Source organism: Carassius carassius, chromosome 37 (genome assembly GCF_963082965.1).
Source record: "Carassius carassius chromosome 37, fCarCar2.1, whole genome shotgun sequence".
In the NCBI taxonomy this organism is placed as follows: Eukaryota; Metazoa; Chordata; class Actinopteri; order Cypriniformes; family Cyprinidae; genus Carassius; species Carassius carassius.
The window spans coordinates 25041293-25057596 of NC_081791.1; the positions used below are offsets into that span (position 1 = coordinate 25041293).

Here is a 16304-nt window from a genome sequence, read left to right on the forward strand (position 1 = left end):
ATCTTAATTAAACAACAAACCACTTCTAATGAAGGGGGCAAATGGTGTATACAGAATACTGGCAGTTTATCACAAATTATATTTAGCAGTGCTTAAAAAAATCTATATTAATTAGAGATGATATCCATAAATAACATTATCAATTCCAGAATGACAAAAAGCCAAGGTTCCTTTTGGTTCCAGGTTATATTTTTAATGCTGGGTACACACCAAAAGATAATCGGGCTGATTTTGGGCCGATTTCCCAAATTCCGACAATCTATGTCCTGATTATCTTGATGGTACTACAGATTATTTTATAAAATATTCCCTTGGTGTGAGGTGTGTTAAGAGTCTCCGAACATGATCGGAAGAATGTCGGAGCCGCCCCGATTGCGAATCGTAAATATTCAACAGGTTGTGTGGGGGAACCCCAAGGACAAATGCGCGCACGCTCTGGAGATTATAGTGTGAAACGAAACAATATCCAATCAGAAAGTGAGATGATGGAAGCTTGTACAGACCATGTTCTCGCTGTCTTCAAGACTTTACCCAAACCCTTTTCTTTTCTTTTTTGTGAATTTACTGTGAAAATCATTCCAAACACTATCATTTCTATTTCTTCCTGCATATCGTCTGCCATGCTTATTCTGAAGTCTCGACAGATTTCCTGTGTTCACAGTCGAGCAGATGCGAATCTCGGGAGTTTCTTGGAACCAGGTCTACCATTTAGACCCAAACCACATTTTATGAGTGGTGAATCAAGGAAATGTCAGGATTTCATTGCTCTTGGCTCAGAACAAGCAGGTTTGCCATTGACTAACTGCTATTGTGCTTCAGTTTGCAACAGATAAGTTGTGTTTGTGCTTTAAAAAAAAATCACTATTAATTAGACATGATATACACAAATAACAAAGATATTATTAGACAATTCCAGGTTGACAAAAAAAGTCAATGTTCCAGTTGGTTCTAGCTTATACTGATAACTTAAACTCTGGGTGGGGTCTAGATGGTAACTATTCTTCTGCTAAAAGTCTTGTGAGATTCACATGTGACATTCAAACACTGTGTTTATTTGACCCCCAAAGCAACCTACGCTTAATCCCTAATCTTGGTAGCAGCAAATGCGAATCTCAGGAGTTTCTTGGAATGAGGTTTACCATCTTGACCCGACTCAACATTTTATGAGTTGTGAATCAAGGAAATTTCATGACTGCATTGCTCTTGGCTCAGAACCAGCATGTTTGCCATTGACTAACTGCTCCTGTGCTTCAGTGTGCGACTGGTAGGTTGTGTTTGTGCATTCAGTAGTCCAGTTTGTGTCGTCCCAGTCCCAGGACGTGTGCTCACAGTCCGTCTCACTTTCATCTTCTCTGTCTATTTTGCCTTGATCTTGAGATGGTTCAACATGATCCTTGACTCCGAGAGTGCATGTTGAATGTGCACTCCCTTGACAAGGATCAGTGACGCCATCAGATTCACTGATGGAGTCCAGTAAATCAGATATATCAGGGATATCCCAGCCATTCTCAGAGTCCTTTCTCTCGCACCGGTCCCTGTCTACAGTCTGTGTCTTGTATTTATCTACATTTGCCTCTGTGGTGTCTGAGGTATCATTGTTTGAAATGTCCATAGATGCTTCCCCTTTGACTCTGCTCTGACCATCTGATTCTGGAGTGCCTGGTTTTTCTGGAGATAAATGTACCAGCTGTAGTTTGCCACCCATGGCTCCAGCTTCTTCCCTGGTAGGAACCCCTACTGCTACTAGGATGGTGTCCATCTGACGCATATAGTCCAGGTGTCCTTTAACCTAAGAGGTGGACAGAACATAGCCAGTATTCATAAAGCAAGTGGAAAATACTATACATTACTTAGCATTATTATTTTGATATCCTCATTCTAATTTTAGTGGTGCTTGTAAACTTTTCAGAAAAATCAAGCTTTGGTGCATAACTAGGGCATGTATTATACCTCAAACCAAGAAATGTAGTACATTTTTAAGTGATCAAATTTACATATTTTTTCATGCCCTGGTGGATGTTAAAACCAGTGAAAAACTCTGATAAAAAGAGAGGCCTGAACCAACATACATAGACTGTGTGCAATCTTTAATTTAGGGTATCAAGTATCCACCTAGCAACAGACTAAAACAACATAATGTTTTGCACAGGCAAGGACCAGTGTAAAATGTACATAAGGGTAGATGCCATAATTAACTTTTCACAAATTAATATATAAAATAGACACACAGACTTTTCAAGGGTTTGCAATGTTTTTGATCTTTGCTAACTGACACTGGAAAATAAGTCAAATTAAAAATACATATGAAAAACACTTACAATCTTAATCTTAGTTTAGCTAAAAACCTTGTTTTATGCACCTGATACTAGAGCTGTACGATTAAAACAAAAATCAATTGTCGATTATTCCCTTAATTACGATTATCACAATTTACATTGAATGATGTTAATACCATTTTTTTATGCAAATGCATGCCATATTTTTATATGAAAATAAGGTTGCAAACACTCTAATTGAAAAACCTTTATTGCTTTTCTATAGTAATAAGCCTCAAATGTCAAATATATAGCGGGTTGGTTTCTTCTTTAAATTATAAAAAAATATAAATGGTATTATAATGTTATACTAAAAATAAAACAATGGAAAAACCCTTAAGATAATCTGTATAAAGAAAAAAACATATCTTAAGTGTGCCGATTAACATAAGTGGACGTTGAATGATTTATTGCCGCTTTGAAGGATTACGTAATTGTGACATCCATAATTATAATTGCGATTAGAAATTCAATTAATTGTGTAGCCCTACTTGATACTATACAAAATGCTATTTTTTTCTTAACTTCTTTTGTAAATCTCCCTTTGATTAATATTCACCATCTGGTTATTATTATAACAATATATGTGTACTGAATTGTGATTGGTCCATTTACACTGATTTTCACTATAGCTGCTTTGACATTGCAGCACCACATTATGTGACATCTGCTACGTTTTTATGTGAACAGCAAGATTACAGTTGCTCTGATAAGCCTAATTTAAACCTAAAACTGTAACACTATTCATGTGCCGTCTTACAGGCACTGGTATTTATTTCGGGAAATGCAAACTGAGTTACTCATTAACATTTCTTCACATGCCGAACGAAGGTGCAATTCATCACATGCCTAACATTGCAGTCGCATAACCAGGGTTCTTGATCTGATTACCTTGCCATATCTCCTGCAGATTTTTCTAAGCTGTGTAATTAACATGAAAATCATTTAGCTGGTTTCACACAAAAAACAAGACTTTACAAAAGCATTTCACACAAGCATTTCTTTTTTTGTCTAAGACTAGTGTGATATGTCACATGGATGGCGGCATGATGACATTTGTGCATTGTATAAATGACACTTTTTTCTTCTTTTTTAGGTATTTTTGCCTTTTTTATGAGATAGTGCTGTATTTAAGGACTCCACTTGAATATCAACGAGCAACTTCCCGCAACAGTAATTACATTAATTGTAGTCTTTTGTGGGTGACAATTTAACAATGTCCTTTCTATTCATGGCAGGGGTGTTCAAAAAAAGTAACTTCAGATGACTTCAAATCTTAGCGAGCTGGAAGGAAATTAAACTTTGACTTTGTGATTCTATAATGTCATGCCATTGTGTGGAGTAGTTACTATTCCATCCAGGAAATTGAATCTGAATTTAAATGCATCGCACAGACATCAAGACCATTTTAACAAGGAACATCTACTAAGAACAACAGGGACTTGATGCCCAATGCACACATGCACTTGCTTACCACTGATGACAGATCCACATTGATTATTTTGCGATCTTGCGAATTGATTGGCTGGAGCCCAGCAACAGACAGCTGGACTGATGAACTTCTATACAGGAATCCAAGAAGCCAATCCCCTCTAAACCAATAAAAAACACATTTTCAAACATGCTAATATGTTGATACACTCTGTTACTTTTTAATAAATAACTAAATGAATAAAGCGTAATTTCTAATTCTTCATCTGGTGGCCTAAAATCTAATTCGATGAATGTGTCATTTAAATTTTGTTTTAAAAGAACTGCCCATCATAATCCATTTCAATAAAATGAAATAATCTGTTAAAGTGTTACTTCAATGATTCCATTTAAAGGCATTAAATGATTTCATTTCCATTCAAATCTGACATAACATTTTTTTTCTCCCATTGACGAAGACACATAGTCATTTAATTTCCATCATAACCGATGTCTTTAGGTTTATAAGCAGAAAACTTTAGCAGATAGTGGAGGAACTGTTTGGAATTAACTTAATGAAAGAAACTGCACAAGCATCCAGCCACAGTAACTGTGAACTTACACCTCTTTTTCAATTTCAGGGTCAGTAAAATAAAATAATTATAATTTTATTCATCAAGGATGCATTCAATTGACAAAAGGTAATATTTAAGACATGTATAATGTTAGGAGAGATTTTAATAAACGTCGTTCTAATGTCATCAAAGAATCCAATTAAATGAAGCCATTTTGAGACAGTTTAAAACATGGTATGAAATTGGTATGAAATTATTAAGAAACAAAAATGGTTTTCAGCATTGATAATATTTCATAATGGCAAATTTGAAGACTTACAGTAAGGGATGTGAACATACCCCTTACCCTAAGAAAGTGTCTTACCTGCAATATCCATTAACAATCTTCCCAGCCACAACCTTGGACAGTCGCTGCCATGCTTTCTCGGATCCGTCCACAGGGGCCCCCAGCAGCACCACGTCCTCCACCACACCTTCACTACCTGCCCGATAATAAGAGACGAATGTCCTTCAAACAGCTCCGTGCCATCAGACTCTCATTTACAGCCTCACACCTCCCAGATTCTCATCCAGAGAGAACACGACTCAATCTGGCTTGCAGGATGTCCAGCTCTCTCATGTGGACTCTTCTTGAGACACAAGGTCTTAAAGAAGACAAAAGGATGTTCCCTCATTATCGGCGACTCATTAAAACGAATAAAAAGCGTACCTTGATCATTAGCGAGCTCTTCTAGGCAAAAGTAGATGACACGAGCTCCAAGGCTAAATCCAATTAGATTGACAGGCCGCTTTCCCTGCACAAAGATAAAAGATAATTACACACACATTTGAAAGGAATATTCTGGGTTAAGATTATATCGGGCGAATCACTCTATAAAGCCTACTGTATCATATTTAATACATAATAAGGTCTCTAACATGATGAGAACTTTGTTGGAAAACAGTTGTACACCATCTACTACATGACTGTAAAAATGTGTTTTTGCTGTGAAATCTATACTGTTTTAAAAAAAGCAAACATAAGAACAACTTTAGTAATACTGTAATAGTAACATTTCAACATAACTGAAGCAAATGCATCATTTTTCAGAATATTCATGCTAAAATGCATCAAATATGAGGCAACAGGCTTTTGAGGAACATTCATTTGTTCATCTCTCAATCATGATTGTATTGCATTGCATTAAATGAACATTAAACTACAGAGTTTGAACATCAAATTTAGGTATTTAAATATCATCGTCAGACATTTGGGAGATATGAAGTAACTACTAATATTCATATGCATTTGATGTAATTAATCTGTCATGCCGTTATAAAGATCTCATTTATTTACTTTACAAGCTATCAGAATTTCATAAAAACATCAGTCTGTGCCTTTGAATTAAAACTGAGGTGTTTTCTTCTCGAGTATGAGCCACAGATACTGACTGTCCTTGGAGCTTTTATGTGACCCGTAACATTCCTCAGATTAGTCAATTCAAGCCACATTGAACTGAAATGGTCAAAGACTAAGGAGAATCTTGAAGAAGTGGATGTCTTCCAGGACTCTGACCTGCTGTCGGCTCCGGAGCACCTGGGCCAGGTGTTTTCCGACCTCTGCCGAGCGACTCAGGCATACTCCCCAGGGGTTGTCGATCACACTGGCCACAGCCAGCAGAGAGGCAGGCCATGTCAGAGCCGTTACTATGCCTGAACACAGACAAGAGAATGAGCACTGCGCTGATTCTGGAAGCCTTAATGCAATGTGTGACAATTAAAACATTCTTTCATGATGCTAAAATTAAATGAAGCCATTTTGAGGCATGGTATAAAATATGGGTGGAAAAGTAATTTGTTGCTCAGCATCATTACTCCAGTTTTTATTGTCACATGATCCTTCAGAAATCAGTCTAATATCATTTATTTGAATGTATTTAAAATGTAAATTCTTTTTTATAATATTCTGGGTTCTAAACATTCTGCTTTTTTTTTGTTTTGTGATTCTGGTCAAATAGACCATGATCTGGAGAAAAGACCAAATTGCGCTTCTAAAGTTGCATGAGAGAGAATGCCGACGCTGATTTAAGCTTCACCAGCCACTCAGTAAAACATTAAAAGTTCCTCCACTGGATCTTCATTTATTATAATACATATGAATAAATGAAACAGAAACTCCAGCTCAACTATTAGAGACACTTCTCCTGTATTAAACACATCCCTGCTGAATCGACTGTCAAAGATGGACCAATTCAGACTAGACTTAAGATAAAGTGAATTAATATGACTGCACAGTTCAACACTCATTTAAATAAGGTAAGATAAAGCACAGGAGATTTTCTGTTTTCCTCAAACCAGTAGTTCTACCTTTTTAATAGCATACTTGCATTAGTAAAGCAGACATACCAGAGAGCACTGTGTATTTGAGAGCCTCCTGAGCCACAGCACTAAAAAGCCCATCCCACATTGAATCCAGAATAGAGCCCAGGTCCAATAAATAACGCGACTCCCATTTCAGACAGTACTGTTCGCCACACGCTCCAAGACTGGACCAGGGAGCCTGAAACGAACCTGCGATAGCCAAGAGAATCTGAACCTTAGTGCGAACAATATTTCATAGGTATTTTATTATTAATTTAAAGAAATCGTGGAGAAATTAGCATTGAATCACTTGCTCACAAATGGTTTGCTTTGTAGTGAATGGGTGCCGTCAGATTGATAGTCCAAACAGCTGATAAAAACATCAGAATAATCCACACCACTCCAGTCCATCAGTTAATGCCTTGTGAAGTGAAAAGCTGCATGTTTGTAAGAAACTAATTTATCTTTAAGATATTTTAACTTCAAATGTGAGTCCTCTAATAGTATTGCGCTCTCCAGTGAAAAAGCCATCTCATCTGAATCAGGAGAGAAATATGCACATATAAAGCACTGTTTATATGCAAAAACAGTCCAAAACAATTATAAACAAATATGGCTCTGGATTTTGCTGTGAGAGAACAACAGGGGATCGACTTTAATGATGGATTTGTTTCTTACAAACACGCTTCATTGGACTGGAGTGGTGTGGATTATTTGTGATGTATTTATCAGCTGTCTGGACTCTCATTCTGGCGGCACCCATTCACTGCAGAGGATCCACTGGTGAGCAACTCATGTGATGCTAAATTTCTCTAATGAAGAAACAAACTCATCTAAATCTTGGTAGGCCTGAGGGTGAGTAACAATTAAATAACAAATTTTCATTTTCGGGTGAACCATTCCTTTAATAATTAATAACCATCATAGAGTATATATTTGAAAAATAGAATTTGATGTACTAACACAAGAGCATTTTAAACAAAATAGTAACTGAAAAACATGCTATTTTGATGGAGATAAGGTTAACTGTGGCACTCACTGTATTTGCCGCTGCACAGCCAGCCGGTCACGGCTATAGTGAGATGAAGATGCTTTCCAGAACTCATCGGAAGAAACTCAAACTCCTTTATAGCGCCGACACGCTTGTTCATTTTATAGCCTGAATAAAAAAGTTAATATACCTTTTGGTATTTTCATACATATAAAATAAATGAACATAAATATAAACTGGAAACACCGAATCTGCACACACTAACTGCATTTGAATTAAAGCAAACAGCTCCAATCACCTTGAGCTCAGTTCACTTTGAATGGAAGCTGAGAATGTGCTATGAAATCATGATTATATAAAACTCCATTTGAACCAGAAATCAGACTGTAACTTTATTATTACTGTCAGTCTGATGATTCATCTGCTCATCGATCAAACCTGTATCGAAGCTACTGATTTCAAGAATTGTGCAAGAAATTCTATAAATCACTTGCCCTCCAAAAAAGAACAGAACCTTAGACACCAACACTGCTTTAAAGTCGTGTTAATGTAATAAATAGTCTTTTAGGGTGTTTTCACAATTGCAGCGAACCGTACCAGAGTTCACATGAACCGTACCCCAGACCACCCTTTTTAAGTGGACTCGGGTGTGGTTCGCAGGTTCACACTCGAGTTCGGAAGACAGCGTTCACATCATCCAAACGAACCGAAGTCTAACGTCAATCGAACCCAGCTGCACATCGAAAGTGCTAGTGTGAAAGTGCCCTTAAAGAGGCTTTCTAATGATTTTACCATGAACACTAATGATAAATACAAATCATAAAATACACCAAAGTTCAATAAATAGTTCATTTGATAATAACAACTATTATTATAATTTTTGTTATTAAATTCAATATAATATTTATTATTGTTACTATGTTTTTTTTTGTTTAGTTTCAGCTACTGTAGCTCACCTGTTAACCCGGCCCCTGCGGCTCCAAACAAGGAGGCCATGATGGCGATGCCCGTGGCTGATCCCAGCACAGCGGCTCCTCCCGCCCCCAGCACCGCTCCTGCCCCAGCAGCCACCAGAGGAGCCGCCAGGCCTCCTGTAACACCTGACAAACACACATACATGATCATTAACACCAGAATAATGACACCAGTCCTCAACATGCTCTAGTCATATTTCAGAGAAAGAACTAAGTAGTAAGTAATTTAATCACCTGAAATAATCATGTAAATATTAAAATATAATAATAATAATTAGTGTTGTCAAACGATTAATCGTGATTAATTGCATCCAAAATACATTTTTTGTTTACATAATATGTGTATGTTTATTATATACAGCATATTTTTTGAAAATATTTACATGTATATATTTATATTCATGAAGTTTATATTAAAAATATATTTAATATATAAACATAACATATTTCTCTTAAATATATACGTGCATGTGTGTGTATTTATATATATATATATATATAAATAACACTTTTATTTTTTTATTAGAATTACGCATATTTTCCCTCAAATCATCATTACCATAACCACAAAAAAATATTTAAATTCATTCATTAAATACGCCAAATAAATATACTGTAAATATATATATATATATATATAAATTATGCTCATAAGTTTACATATTTACATAGATGTTTATTTGATTTATATTATATTAAAAACTTACTGTAATCCATCCAGATATTTAATTTGTGTGTGTTTTCAAAAATTTACATAACCCTTGCAGAATATGCAAATATGTTAGTAATTTTAACAAAATAAGAGAGCTCATGAAAATTGCATGTTAGCTTATTAAGCACAGTACTAAAAAAATAACACGCAATTTTCATGAGCTCTCTTATTTTGTTAAAATTACTAACATATTTGCATATTCTGCAAGGGTTATGTAAATTTTTGAAAACACACACACACACACACGCACACAAATTAAACATCCGGAAGGATTACAGTAAGTTTTTTATATTATTCAAATAAATATCTAAATGTATTCTAGTAAAAAAAAAATTAAAGTATAAACTAAAAGATATATTTAATTTAAACAAAAAAATCAACAACAAATACAATAACAACAATAATAGTCACAAATAAAATATTATTGTACAGTATGCATTATGGTAGGTAAACTGCTTAAAAAACATTACGGTCATTTAATTGTTTTAATAAAAATTAAATAAATATTTTAAATAAATACAGACCCATTGCATTAATTTAGTTTTTAATGTCTTCAAACTAAACTAAATAAATAAATGAATAAAAATCCTACAAATATAAACAAACAAATAAACAGGTATACGCATGTTTTCATTGACATTCACCTTGGCCAGTGTAATTTAAAACAAACGTCCCGTGGCATTCAGACTCACCAATCACCGTCCCTCCACCCACAGTGGCAAGTCCGATGAGCAGGTACCGGCGTAATTTACGACCTCTCTCTTTCTTCTGTCTTCTCGATGACTCTTCTCTGTTGAGAGAATGTCAGTCTGGTTCATAATATGCTCACTGGAGCTGCTGAAAGCTCAGTGGTCTTGTTCATTGTCAATTCTATTAGAAACTAAAACTAAAATGAAAGCGCTGAACTGAAAGGAAAAACCTTGACCTAGATTGCATATACACAAAATACTCACAGCTGTGCGTGGTCCACATCCTCACATGCAGCAGAGAACACATTAAAAGACAGAAATCAGCAAATACATTCAAGTTTGTTCCTCGTGTCAAAATGATTACAGCACTGATTTCACAATGATATTGATCGTGCCCCTGTATTGACTTTCTTTGTGACTCTGCAGATGGCTCTACGTGGGCTTTGTGGAAATAATATCTTGCATATGATCCATCATACAGCGAAAGCAGTGTGTGTTTCTCAGAGACATGTTGATAACCCCCCAAAAACCCCATGAAGAGGCAGCAGCTGATGATGGGAGGACGTTTCACTCACTCGCTCTCCTCTACTGCCTCTCTCAATTTCTCTCCGAGTGTCTCTTCAAAATCCTCCAGCTGCTGTTGGGTCACACGCAGCAGACAGCTGACATGTCGGATCAGAACTCGAGCCCTGGCATCATAATGTCCTACATGAGAAGAATCAAAAACCTCTCATTACACGGAAAACAAGGCTGGAGGAAGAAGAACGAATCTCAGAGAAAAGACTAGTTCATGCTTTGCCGAAAAATCAAGAGAAAAAACTATCTTGCATACAGAAAGCACTTTTTTTTTTTAGAAGTATTTCGCCACCCTCTATTTTTATAGCTCTTTATACAACCGAAATTGTTTCAAAGCAGCTTCACAGTATTAAACAGGAAAGTAAAAGGATCAATGATGCAAATTCCAAAATATGAGGCAAATCCAAATGTTTATTTTTAATAAAATAAATAAATCTAAATAACATATAAATCAACCAGATGCATTATGGTAATTTACATATTATAATAATAATTTTTCTTTTTTGTTTATAAATAGGTTTTTAAAAAGTATAGTAAATAAATACATCTCATAAAAATATGCTTTATTTTCTTTATGCAAGTTCCATTGACATTCTACCTTGGTGTGACCAATGTGGATTAAAAACGCAGTTAAGATGTTTTGTACAAAAGTAACAAATGTAATTTAATGTTATTTTCACATCTACATAATTAATTAATAGCATAAATTAACATTAGAGTAAATAATATTGTAATGTATACATTTTTTATAATGTTTTGTTTTCACTGCAGTAACAAGCACTGGGATGGGAGTTTTCTTAATAGTTTAGAAATTAAACTGACAATGCAAAATATGTTAACGATATTCATTTATCTTCATACAAAATATAATAAAATAACCTGACATTTCTTTGTTAGGTAATATTTTAATATATATATTTATATATATATATATATATTTTTATGCATGCTATTGCAAAAAAGACCAGCTAATTAATTGTGAAACATGAGCTCACCATCTTTGACAGAGAAAGACACGAGATCCTGAAAAACGAAAGAGAAGGTCACAAACAGTGAGTTGTGCGAGCATCCGTATGTTAATGCTGGGTTCATGTCACACATCTACCTGAGTGATGGGTAAAGCTCCGGCTCCGAGCAGCGGCTCTGCGTGCAAGATGGACAGGAAGGTGTCAGTGCCTTCGAACCCGAGCCCCGCCAGGAACGCTTGCATGACCGGCATGACCGACTCATCAAGAGCCAGCCACTGAACAAGCCCCTCCAGATACATCTCACGGAAACATCTGCATTGGGAAAACAATGATTCACAAGATTCACAACCCCCAACCATTCAAGAAATGTAACGTTATTATTCAGCAAAGACACACTGAATCAAAAGTGACAGTAAAGGCATTTATAATGTTACAAATACATGCTGTTCTGTGGAATTTTTCATTCATCAAAGATTCCTGAAAAAAAGCAGCAAATCAGCATATTTCTCAAGGATTATATAAGACTTAAGAGAAATGAGGCTGAAAATACAGCTTTCAGCACCACAAAAATGGCAAAAATTTCAGCACCACAAAAATTAAAATACACTTTCAAATGTATTCAAATAAAAAACACTTATTTTAAATTGTAGTAATATTTCACAATTTTTCTGTTATTACTTTATTTTTTTAACGACGCAGCCTCGGTGTGCATGAGAGTTTTTTTTTCTTACCAACCCAAACCTTCTAATGCTACTGTATATTAGTAAACAGAACAATACATTGTTATTATTGTTATTGTGTATAAATGTATTACTTTTGCTCAGGTCCTTGAAACAGCTGGCCCAAAGACACTCCACATAACCCAGCGTATGCAAAGCGCCCCGGTTCACTCAGCTGCCGACCAAACACTTTCTCTGCTGGTGACTGATCATGCTTCTGTCCTCCTGGGTCTGTAACAATAATATGACAAAATGCAAAATCAAAAAAATTTAGTTCCTGTTAAGAAGGTTACAGGTACACACAAACTTTGTTAAATCACATCTAGTCCTCCACATTTTCATTACATGCTTATTACATGGGTCCAAGTAGAAAGGTACATTTTTAAACCATTTTACAACCTTATTTTTTTGCTTTAAAGAAGAATACTATTTTGTGTGAGTTTAATATGAAGAGTTCAGATGCAAAAGCCCTTAAGTGCCATCGGAAATTTTCATCTAAAATGAGCATTTTTATTTGTTTAGGTTCAGTCATTTTACTCTGATAGCAAAGTATAGCTCCTTTTCTATGCAATTAAAGTGAAATAACTGGACATAAATATAGGAGCCTCATTTTAGAATTAAAATGTTTAGAAATGTGAGAAAATTAGAGGCTTTTGCATCTGAGCTCTTCATATGAATATTGAATTGGGTGTAGCTTCTGGACCCAACATAATTTGCATGATTTCTGATATTGGAGACCACATAGAACTCTGTTATTATAACATTCTGCTTTGCATAAGGCATTATGACACTATTACATGATGTTTTAATAATTCAGTATATGTAGTACTCATTGGTCTCGAGGTCATATGCACTGGAAATGCATAGCATAAGATGCAATGTGTTATTATGTCACACAGAGTTTCCCCCTGTTGAACCAAAACATGTTGAAGGCCTCGATCTTTTCCTGCATCTGTGATTAAACCCAGAGCTGATCAGCAGCTGTTGGACACGTAACGTTCAAATCCGATAATCAGAAAACAACATTATTACTCATCAGGAAAACGAAATATGATCAGATCGAACTAACAATAAACAATAAATTATCTAAAAAAGAAAAATAATAATAAAAAAGACTCTTATTTTGTTGTCATCTCCTAATCAAAACTAAAACCCTTTCAAAAGTCCTTACATAAAACCGCACACGGTGAAATATATTAATACCTGGAGTTAATTTCGGGTCCTCGTTGTTGTTATTTGTTGTTTCCATTGGTTTATCCTCACAGTAAGTTACAGCAGATTTGTTCTCTCCATGGAGGAAAGTTATACTTTGTTGTCGTGACAGACGAAAGTTCAGCGTTGAGTTGTTCTTGTGTACAGCAGCGCCCTCTATCCGCGAATAATGCATGTATATATCTATGCGAATGATGGAGGACTGGCTTATGAATATTAATGACGCCACGTCAGGCTCGTCCAGCTGGCTCTGCCGATTGGCTGAACTGAAGACGTTGGCGAGGTTTAGCTGGCGAATACACGAATCCTACAAGCGAAGGACTGGCTTATGAATATTAACTACGCCACGTCACGCTCGCCCAGCTGTCTCTACCGATTGGCTGGACTGCAGACGTTGGTAAAGTTGGCGTCGTCAGCTGGCGAATTAGCAAGATTGGTTTGGCTTATGAATATTAATCACGCAACATGACTGGACAGTATCGGAATGTTACTTGGCAATTTCACCACGACTTGATTAAAAGTCAAAATTGCAATTTTACCTCATGACGACGATATCGACTTATCCGAGAAGTACTGAGGAAAGCTAATTATAATTTATGCCATAAAGTGTAGACTTTTTTTTAAAAAAAAAATCAAACATGATATTAGGTTTACTTGATGTTGTGAGGATGATTTATTTTATTAATTGGTTGCGTTATGCCTCATAAATCCGTTTTTCCTTAGTGTTGAACAAAAAAAGGAGATATTAGAAATATTGTCTCTAGAAATATTGTCATTTTGTGGTCAGCAGAGGGCATAAGAGACCTATATAAGACTACAACTATATAAAACCAACCAACAACATCACAGATAACACAAATTTTATTGTATATATTTGTAAGTTTGATATATATATATATATATATATATATATATATATATATATATATATATATATATGCACTTAACAGTAAGTAAATAAATACATAAAATTAGGACCTAATATTAAATAATAAATGTGGAATAATAAATGAATGAATATACTAAATATAATGGTTGGCAACTGCCCATCTTTTTAAAATTATGCATGATTATAGTAATTTGTCTGAGTTACATAATTTACACTACCTAATAATTCTCTTTTTGACACCTCCTGGTATTTTTCAATTCACTCTGGTTCTTATTGTGTGTGTTATTGTCTTGATCGCTCCTGTTGTTATATAAGGCCTGTAAGCTGCTGTATCTTGTTGCTTTTTCCAGTAAAAGCCCATACTTGGGATGATCCAGGTGAACGATTTGTGAAATGCACGATTACATAATTTTCTAAAACCAAAAAAGCATATCTACTATTTGAGCAACAATCTCCTCAGAGCAATAACTATATATAAGTGTTTCTTTACAGCTTTACAAGTCTGTACATAGATTCATAGACATGTCTATTCATATTCTTTTCACAAGAATCTAACTGGAAAATATGAAACTGGTATTCACAACAAGAGTATGTGTGTGCATTTGCATGTATCTCCTGTCTTTGTGTGTAATGTCTGTATTTTCTCTCCTGTCTTCCTTTCTTTCTGTGCCTGGTACCCTCTCTTTACAGAGGTTATGAGGTCAAGACTGTAAGAAAGGAGGAAAAAAAGGAAGAACTAGCAGTCGATGTTACTTAATACAAACCCTGCTCCTTCCTTCATGTAAATAAATGACAGTGAAGAAACATACATTTGCGTTTGAGCTCAGTCATCATTACAGATGTCCTTATTTGTGCTTCTTTCTCCACGTCCACTTGAAAGGATCACCAAGAGAGATACAGAGCACAGAAACATCATCAGCCTTGACAGAATATGTAAGCAAATGTAATTTTTTCCATTTTCACATAACGTAAAACCATCTGTGGTGCAACACACCCAATATTCATAACTCGAAACCGAAAATACAAACAGAGATTCGCAAAACTCTCAAAATTAAAAGGATTAGCAGCATACAAAATATAGATGATGGACTGAATATGTCAACAACAACAATAATATCTATTAAATATATCATATTGCTTGTAAAAAATAATTATTATTATAGAATTTATTGAATATATGATTCATATATTATTATTTTTAACTAGTTTTATGATGTACAACTGAAATTAACTACTTAGATAAATAAATAAAAACAACTGCTTTGTATAAATTCTTTATAAATCAACTGTATACATACAATAAATCATATTCAAATGTCAAATTTGTCAAATCTTACGGAAAAAACTAAATATATACAAAGCTGTATTGTTTTATGATGTTAAACTGAATAAAAAATAATATTTTAACAAACTTATAAATAAATAAATACAGTATGTAAATAAATAAATACAATTTTATTAGTAAATTATATTTTAACATTTTCTGGTTTAAATGGAAAATCTTATTAAATAACTATCAGCATATAAAGCTGTATTGTTTTATGACGTTAAACTGAACAATAAATAAATCAAAAGTAACTGCAAATATATTATATATATTAAGTTTTGTGTTAAACAGCAATGAATGAATGGAGTGAGTGAGTGAGTGAATGGAGTGAGTGAATGAATGGAGTGAGTGAGTGAGTGAGTGAGTGAGTGAATGAATGGAGTGAGTGAGTGAGTGAATGGAGTGAGTGAATGAATGGAGTGAGTGAGTGAGTGAGTGAGTGAGTGAGTGAATGAATGGAGTGAGTGAGTGAGTGAATGGAGTGAGTGAATGAATGGAGTGAGTGAGTGAATGAATGGAGTGAGTGAGTGAGTGAGTGAGTGAATGGAGTGAGTGAATGAATGGAGTGAGTGAGTGAGTGAGTGAGTGAATGAATGGAGTGAGTGAG

At 35.0% G+C, this 16304-nt stretch overlaps 1 protein-coding gene across 1 annotated transcript; it reads right to left on the minus strand.

Moving 5' to 3' along the window:
* Positions 1-670: 670 nt before the first annotated feature.
* On the minus strand, positions 671-13643 carry tmco4 (transmembrane and coiled-coil domains 4). Its single transcript, XM_059528375.1, has 14 exons — positions 13473-13643; positions 12365-12500; positions 11688-11862; positions 11578-11605; positions 10582-10711; positions 10010-10107; positions 8588-8731; positions 7680-7799; positions 6686-6850; positions 5856-5992; positions 5010-5094; positions 4665-4782; positions 3790-3907; positions 671-1789 (listed from the first exon to the last, which is right to left on the minus strand). The coding sequence occupies exons 1-14, from the start codon at positions 13516-13518 to the stop codon at positions 1187-1189; spliced, it is 2103 nt and encodes a 700-aa protein (XP_059384358.1). The 5' UTR covers positions 13519-13643; the 3' UTR covers positions 671-1186.
* Between the last annotated feature and the right edge of the window lie 2661 nt (positions 13644-16304).